General features: G+C 38.1%; 1 protein-coding gene across 9 annotated transcripts in view; it reads left to right on the forward strand.

Annotated features, from left to right (window-relative positions):
* The window catches only part of LOC131234968 (RNA pseudouridine synthase 2, chloroplastic), a 128,110-nt gene extending 119,540 nt beyond the window's left edge, over positions 1-8,570 (forward strand). The window contains exons 5-9 of one of the 9 annotated variants that reach the window (XM_058231994.1): positions 5,259-5,311; positions 7,494-7,669; positions 7,763-7,865; positions 7,969-7,988; positions 8,097-8,570. In XM_058231994.1, the coding sequence (XP_058087977.1) occupies positions 5,259-5,311; positions 7,494-7,669; positions 7,763-7,865; positions 7,969-7,988; positions 8,097-8,220 (476 nt within the window). In that variant the 3' untranslated portion in view covers positions 8,221-8,570. Of the gene's footprint in view, positions 1-5,232; positions 5,312-7,493; positions 7,670-7,762 lie in introns of all 9 variants that reach the window. The other 8 variants (XM_058231993.1, XR_009165864.1, XM_058231999.1 and 5 more) reach the window with 8 other exon arrangements.
* Positions 8,571-8,876: the final 306 nt, after the last annotated feature.

The following is an 8,876-nucleotide window of genomic DNA, read 5'->3' on the forward strand; positions in this document are numbered from 1 at the left end:
CAGGAATGTTCTAAGTGGAGCAGTGTAGGGCCCCAATAATCCCTGTCCAGCTCCAGTGAGATAGGACAATGGTCCGATATTAGTCTCAACAGCCCACATTTCCTAACCAAGGAAAATTGTCCACCCAATCTACACTAATTAAAAATTGGTCAAGCTTCGATTTAACCACCATCTCTTGACCATTAGACTGTAAATTTATGCTTCCCATTGGAAGATCAATCATCTCGTTCCGGTAAACCCACTTGGAGAAGTCTTTTATACTTTGAGTAATGCACCTTCCAAATGAATTCTCAAACAAAAATCTGATTACATTGAAATCCCTTCCTATACACAATGGAACGCTCCACTTTCTTTTTGCCTCATCCAGCTCGTACATCTGAGATCGCTTATGAGAATCATTTGGACCATAAATTGCCATGAAAGCCCATTCAAAACCATGCCCTAAATCTCTAAAAAGAATTGAAACAAAGAAATCCCCATGCCATTAGTCCTCCCATTTTGCAGAATCACAAATAATTACTACACCCCTCTTCTGCACACACAACATCCATAGCCACCCAATTTTTCATCCTTCCATTCCCTATTGAGTCGGTCTGATCAATAGAGTCCTTACATTTCCTGTAACGTAACTATCTCAGCCTTGTTCCTCCTACATAAATCTCCAACTAGGCCTTGCTTTAGGGGGCAACCCTATCCTCTCATGTTTCAATTGATAATCTTCATTGACAAACCTCTTCGCTCCGTCTCCCCTTCACCTCTCTGTGCAGTGAGCCAATCTCGTAATTAATCAAACAAAAGAGACCCTTTAGTTCCCTCCTCCCTTTGCTCAATTTAAATGTAGTGTTCAGTTCCAATGTGGCAATTTTCTAGGCCCCCCTCTCTTCAATTAATTCGAACAAAGCGACATTGTCCTTTTCACAATCCCCAAAAGTTACTCCAATCATTCTCCCTAAATTCCCCAAAGCATCTTTACCCGTGCCATACCTTTTGTCATGGATACGTGACTGTTTGCGACCTTGACCAGAGATCCCTCAATATGGATGGCTTCTCGGCAAGAACAACTTTCTCCCAAAGCGACTCCTATAGTGGAACGGATTGGCTTTTTCTCTCATGCTTCTATAACACTGTTTAAGTAAATTGGAGCAATCGATGTAGCCATAGTAGAGTCTTCAAGCTGCTTCCCCATCTGATCTTCACTTACGACTTCCACTAGCATCAATCCTCCTTTAGCAATAGGCTTGATATTGTCCTGTGAAGATCAGATATTTGAGACAAGTTGTTCTCCCAAACAACATTTGAAATTTCAAGTCACACATGCCAATCCTAAGCAAATTGTCCACACAAGCTGAACATTTTGTTGAAATCCACACGTGTCTCGTTGAACGCAAGTGACTCAAGCATCGACCCACTTGTATGTTGTTCACAAACCCAAGTGTAGGGTCGCGATGTAGTAATAACTTGGTAAGACCAAGGTAGAATCCACATGGACTAAACTTGTACGTATTCTGAAAATAACTAGAACTAGAACTAGAAAAAGATCTAAATTGAAATCTGAATAATTGAGAGTAATGGTGAATAACGTTGATTAAAACTTATGAATTTGGGCAAGTGCAGTGGAGGACTCTTCATTCTGGACCACAATAGAAAATTCTCCCATAGCAAAGTTACAAAACCTAGCTAGACCAAAGCAAACAGGATGCAAGCATTTGTTTGCAGGCCCCTGGGCATCACTCACAGAAATCACACCCCATAAAACTCTAGAGCGAGAGGAGAAGCAAAGGGCTGTATGTTTTTTTTTTTTTTTTTTTTTAGTTGTTGAAAATTGACAACATTTTATTGCAAAGAGCAAAAGCTCAAACATACAATTAAAAAAATTTACATTTTAGCTATATATATAAAAAAAAGACCATTCATTTTGGTCAACTCCCTTTATACAAGAGAGCCAACTAATTACATCCATTTTGACCCTTTTATATACATCCATCTCTAACCCTTATTGTTTTGGAAACACGTTCATTCCTCTCCTTTCATATTTCCTCCAAAATAGCCATCATCACTAGTTTCCTTGGAACAATCTCCTCCCTTATCTGCCATCCACTCGAGATAAAAGCAAACTCAAAAAAGGCAGTATGTTCATTTGGGATTTAGCGAATTTAGTCCTTAATCTTTTATTAATATATTTAATGAATGGCTAGGGTGTATTAAGTTAAGTTTTCTTCTGTTTTGGAAAACGTATTATGCATATAGTAACTCTTTTATGGATAGTTGATGGATTAATGAAGTTTTTGCATTTACTCTTTGAACCTTCATTTGGGGGGGGTGGGGGCAAAGAAACTATGATCTAGGGTTTCAATGATGAGAAATGTAGAATTAGGAATGACGAAAGAAATGATGCAGGACATGAAAATTAAATATGATATGCGAGATTTCAGGCTTAAGATTACGTTAGTTCAGAAACAATTATACAAATTCCATATCCCACATGAAAGTCCAAACATTCAATTAAGGGGAATCTATGCAGGTCTAGACCTACACATGATAGGGCTAGATCAATAAAAATTATGAACCAAACGATACTCAAAGATAAAAAATAATCATCCACACATGCATAGTAATTAGTCCCTAATCCAAGGGATTCACCAATTTCAAATCAAGGAACCCTAGGGTAAGAAAATGGGGATAAAATTGGAGATTTGAGTAATTTAGGGTTAGGTTTAGGGATTTTAGGTGAAAGCGGAGTGAAAGAGAGGAGAGAGACGAAACAGAGAAGTACCGCACGTGTGGACAACAACAATGGCCTAGACGTACATGCATGTGATCTCGGCCGCACGTGTGTGGGGCCCACTATTCAGAAAAAGGCTACCTTGACCCTGGTCGGCCAGGGATGGACTCCAAAACCCCCAAATCTCAGCTCGATCCGATGTACGGTTTGTGCATAGTGCTCCGCCGAAGTTTCAGCCCTCCTGTAGGGCCAGATTCTGAAATTCTGCTATGGGGAGGAGAATTGCTGCAATAGATGATTGATTTGAAGTGTAGATGATGGGGTGAGATGAGAAGGGATGGTAGAAGATGGGTAGTAGAGATGACGATGGATGAGGGCGAATCGGGATAGATGTGGCTTCGCGCCACAGTAGTTAACCTTTCGATGAAGGGAGGGCTTTGCACCCAATTAGGCTTCACAACTTAGAGAGTAGGAAAACTTGAATTTTTATTAATCTTCCATCAATTAAAAAAAGGCTACAAGGGGTGCCTATTTATAAGAAAACCCTATACCCTAAAACTCGCGCCATGTGCGCAACCTATTACTTGGTGATGAAGTAAACCAAAATAAAAACTAATCAAAGAAATCTAAAGCGTCCATGATGTTCTAAATAACATTAATAAGCAAAACCTAAAATATGAAATCAATCTGACTAGTGGGCTACGATCATGAGATCCCATGATGGGCTTTTCTTGACTAGCAGGCCCATTCTTTTGAATCAAAACTTCGTCTTATAGGTAGGAGGCCCTCCCTGGACGTTGTCATTGATCCAGATCGACGGTGAGGCCCTCCTTCTGGCGTACATGCGTGGGGGGGGGGGGGGGGGGGGCGTGAGTGCGTGTGTGTGCGTAATGTCCCCATCAAGAAAGATACCTCAAAGCAAGTGCATTATGGAGCCTGCTCTTATATTTATTGATGCAATACAATAGATTCGTCTTTATACTCCAACCCTTAGTTGCACGATCCTCGTAACTAGTTGTTGTTCTCTCTTTGAATTGCACTTCGACTCTCATTCCTGCATCTACTTCCTAGCAGTTTGTGCTTGCCAATACCTTGAAATAGACACTACCCCACTCCCGCACCTGAATCTGTTGCCACTTCACTTCACGCTTCTTGCAATTATACTTCGACCGAACACACACACACACACACTCACAAAGAGTTCCCAAAATTTGATATTTAAACCTTCATACCTAGTAGCAGTAGTAAGGAATAAGATCACAGGTCTTATGGTGGTCCGCTTGATTAATGTCTTCCGCAAGATCATAAGAAGGCAATAAAACAAAAATGAAATGTTGAAGAGACTTTCAAACAGTCTTTTAGGTCATCTTTGCAGTAGAATAATTTTAAAAAATGCTCAAGGACGAGAAATGTAGAATGACGAATCAAGAAAGAAACATACCTCAAAGCAAGTCCATTATGGAGCCTGCTCTTATATTTATTGATGCAATACAATAGATTTATCTTTATAAATCAACGGTTAGTTGCACGATCCTCATAAATAGATGTTGTTCTCTCTTTGAATTGCACTTTGACTCTCACTCCCACTTCTACTTCCTAGCAGTTTGTGCTTGCCAATGACTTGAAATAGACACTAACCCACTCCCGCACCTGAATCTGTTGCCACTTCACTTTACGCTTTTTGCAACTCTACCTCTACTGAACACACCAAAAAAAAAAAAAACAAACAAAAAACAAAGTTCCCAAAATTTGATATTTAAACCTTCATACCTACTATAAGAGTAGTAAGGAACAAGATCACAGGCCTTAATAGTGCTTCACTTGATTAAATGTTTTCCAAAAGATCATAAAAATGGACTGTTGAAGAGACCTTCAAACAATCGTAGAATAATTAAAAAAATAAAAAATAATAAAATAAAATAAAATTGCTCCTCTCATAGACTCCAATAAATGGAAAAGAAAAATTTTGAACTTTTTATTGCAAAAAATTGATGAAATTTTGTAAATGCAGATTAAGATGGTTTTGAGGTTGCAGAATTTGGTATGGAAATAAGAAAAAGGATAGTTGATTTGAAATCTCTCCAAATCGGGGTTGTATGGGGTTGCATCAACAATCTAGAAACTTTCATTTGATAATATTGCTTCACTGAAAAGTGGACACTTTTGATAAACATTAAGCTCTTGTTGATCAAATATCAGAGGACTATTGTGTGAAAACTGGACATTTGAATCACAAAGTTTTGACGTCAATACCCATGAAAATTTCTTCTCTTTTTAAGCTTCCTTTCAACGTAAATTCAGACAATAATTGGACATAAATTCAGACAATAATTGGAACCTTGTTCTTGTTTAACCCCCTTTTTTTTTCGTTAGGCACTATGAATAAGGTACTGGAATCACCTTTAGCTTCAAAAAATGGTGGTATCTTTCTTTTTAACTTACTCCTCGTACAAACATCATTAACAATGTAGTGGTAGTTTGCTAACATTAGTTGATATTGACTACATTAGGTACAAAGTGATTGAGGTTCTTGCAGGGGTTGGTTGTGCATTGGTGGAGTGGAGATTAGAAACTGGGCGCACTCATCAGGTGCCATAAATGCTTTTTCATATGCATAAACTGTAGTTATGTGGTTATGCCATCGTGTACCCAGTATGTGATTGCATAACCTCCTAACAGTTATATGTGTTTACTATTGGGACCTTTTTTTTTTTTTTTTTTTTTGCTTCATTTTCTCTCTCTCTCTCTCTCTCTCTCTCTCTCTCTCTCTCTCTCTCTCTCTCTCTCAAAATAACATCAATAAAATTTATATATTGTTTTTTCACATTTTTTTGTATATGCCTTCATTTGAATAGATGTTGGTTGACTTGTTATAGTCTAATACTCTAATTTGAAAAAAAAAAAAAAAAACAACAATTCCCTACACTTTTTTTTTCATTTTTCCTTGATTTTTTTTTTTTCAAAATAAAAAATAAGTTTGGGGGGTTGTGCCATCACATATGTGATTATGCCATTGCATAAGCGGACAGCCCCCTATCGCACTGGTTCGCTTATGCCATTTGACAACATTGGTTGGTATTGGTATCTACATTACTCTAAACAATCAGCTGAGTAAAATTGTAAAAGGTGTATTAGCTCTGAATTTGCTAAGGTCTAGCAACACTAAATGACAACAAAAGGGACAGAGAGAAAAAGGACAGCAACCTTAAAGCAGCAATAACGGGTTGCTTTATTGCTTATGCTTTCACCTTTTCTGTTGTATTGTCAATGGCTTGTTGCATCAACAAAGAATAGAAAATTCACAACATGAACTACATCCTTTACAAGTACAGGTAAAATAAGGTCATGTTATTTATGCCAACAAAGACCTAATAGCTGACAATGACATGTCCCAATGCACAACTGCTTCTAGGCAGTTTCTATTGGAAGCTGCAACCATTTCCCAAACAGTTTTAAAAAAAATAAAAATGGGTGCCATTCATCAGTGATAGGTTGAATATGTCACCAAAAAAAAGGTACTAGGAAGGTGCAAGGAATGCAGTCACAACTGGTCCAGTAAACTCACTCTGGTTTCCTTCTGTTTTTTTCCTAAAAGCCTTTTGTGTTTTTACTGCATGCCTTTTATATTTGTAATTATGGTTCTTGGTATGCCAAGGAAAGACATGAGGAATTTTAAGATCCTCAACCAATGGATATGAATCATCAATTATAGCCTTGTCCCAGCTATTTGGGGTCAGTTTTATCATGGTAGCTTGGAAAAAGTTGGACGACTAGATGCCCAAGTAACATCAACCGCCTTCCTTTGCCTGGCTGAGCACAATTTGATTTATCATTTGAAGCTTTGTATTAAAAAAATAAATCAAATGGCATATCTCGTCATGTCATGCCATGTCGTGAACTAGAGTGGAGTTGGCATGGAATAATGTCCTTCGCATTGTTTGAATTATCTCCGATATTATCATTATCTCAAGCTTGGCGATACCGATAAACTGGTAGTGTAGGAAATTTCAAGCATCAACAATGTATTGCCAAGTACTGCCAACAAATCGATGTCGCCAATATTTTCAATTAAATCATAGATGTCACTTGTATTGCTAATGTATCAATATCGCCAATATTTTCAACTGTGTAAATTCTAGGTGGCACTTGTATCACTAGTGCATCGGCGATATTTGAATAATATCGCCAACGTAGAGATATCATAGAAAGTTTGTTTATTAAAAAGAATCTATTTCAATTTTTTTAATAAGCGCATTGTTGTATGCAGTTTTCAATTTGCTGTTGCTATTATTGATAATATCTCAATATTATCATTATCACAACATGCGTGATATCAAGACCACAATCTTTTGTTTCCTTTCATGTTGTTGACGATTTCTTTGCAAAATACCAATGGATGTTTGGATGGAAGGTTGGATGGATGATTGAATGGTTAAATGGGATGGATGGGATGGTTAGACTGTTTCTTACAACAACACATGCTTTTAAGCCCCCATTAAATGGAAACTAATTCTGTATACATTCTTTTTGCAAATTTTTATTCCTAAATATGCAAATATGTGTATTTTAGCATCTCCTTAAGTTTCATTGAAAATTTTTACTGTTTTTCCTATGTTTTCTCACATTTCTGGTTATCAGCGACATCGATATTATTTCCATATCCCCGACCAACGAAACTTGTAGTGATATTGATACTTCAAGCATTGGTCCTTCGTTCAAAAAACCACTTTTACTACTCACACCGTCGGCTCTGCTATTTTTCTCTGGGTAGATTCGTGCACATGCAAAGTACCTGGGAATCCCTCTATTAGGAGATGAAGTGTATGGAGGAACCAAGAGCATGGCACTGTCACTGCTACGTCCCAGGATTCATTCAAGCTCTCATGCCCATCTCTCCTCCATTCTCTCCAACTTAAGTAGGCCTTGTCTCCATGCTTTTCGTCTTGGGTGAGAAGCAAAACTTACTACTTGACATTTTGTTTCTGCCTACCAATTGACATGTCCTGGATCTTTCTGCTTATTTTTGCCTATATGATGCAGGTTCAAGCATCCTCAAACAGGAGAGCACATGCGCTTCTCTTGCCTGCCACCGCCCGATTTCGCTGAGCTTTTGAGTCAGCTACGGAATATCAGCACGGACAAAGTAATTCCCCTCTGATTGTCATGGTACAGGTGCATGCTGTAGCTTATCGAGTTACTTGATGATGTTTGATCAAACCAAGCATCATTGTTTCATCCTTCGGTAGCCCAAGAAGCTGTTAATCTGGTGGGTCTTGTCAAGGGATGGACCTTGCCCTATTATCTCCTTTATCCAGTGAAAATGGAGAACTACAGTCAATGGGCAACATCTAATGGGGTGCAATTTGGCTTTCAGGGACACCCAGTGGGATGACCTTTTTGAATCTCCTATTCACCATGGGCACCATATCAACTACTTCGATCAAAAGGTGGTGGGCCGCAGGTATGATGGGTCACAGGAAGGATTTGGACTTCCATAGAATGTGATGTTTGGTTGGGTGCAGAGCCTGATCACAGAATAACTAAACAGATCAGGATACAAGAACTCTGCTATATATCCTGATCACAGAAAATAGCTTATGTAGATGTTACTAGAGTTTGACCTTTTTCTCCGGTAATAACTATAACTTGGCCATTAGAAGTTTCAGCCCCCTGCAATTTCACCGGGTTGGATATCTGCTTTTGGCTGTTAACTGTTGTTGGATACAACATACAGTGTTGTCACAGTATCAAGTATTCATGTGGGCAGATGTCAGTTTCCTCCATATATAGGCGAAACCACAGCAATTAATGCAACCATTAATAACAAAGAATTCTCAATTTCCATTTCCACCATGTATAGGTTAAGCCACATAAATCAATGCGATTGGTAATAACAAAAAAGTTTCAGTTTCCATGAAGTCACAGTATCAAGCATGTATGTCACAATGAAGCCATATTGGTCCGAATTCAAGCAGCTCAAAATTCGAACAAGCCACTCTTTATCCACTTATCCTTCATCTTCAAAAAAATTAAAAAAAAACATGTAAAACAAATACAAGCAGATAAAATTATATATGCATACAGTTTCAATGAGAGGCTCCTTTATAGAGGCATTTATATATGCCTTGGTTGTCTACATAAATTGCAAGATAGA

The sequence above is a fragment of the Magnolia sinica genome, chromosome 19 (assembly GCF_029962835.1).
Source record: "Magnolia sinica isolate HGM2019 chromosome 19, MsV1, whole genome shotgun sequence".
NCBI classification, from domain to species: domain Eukaryota; kingdom Viridiplantae; phylum Streptophyta; class Magnoliopsida; order Magnoliales; family Magnoliaceae; genus Magnolia; species Magnolia sinica.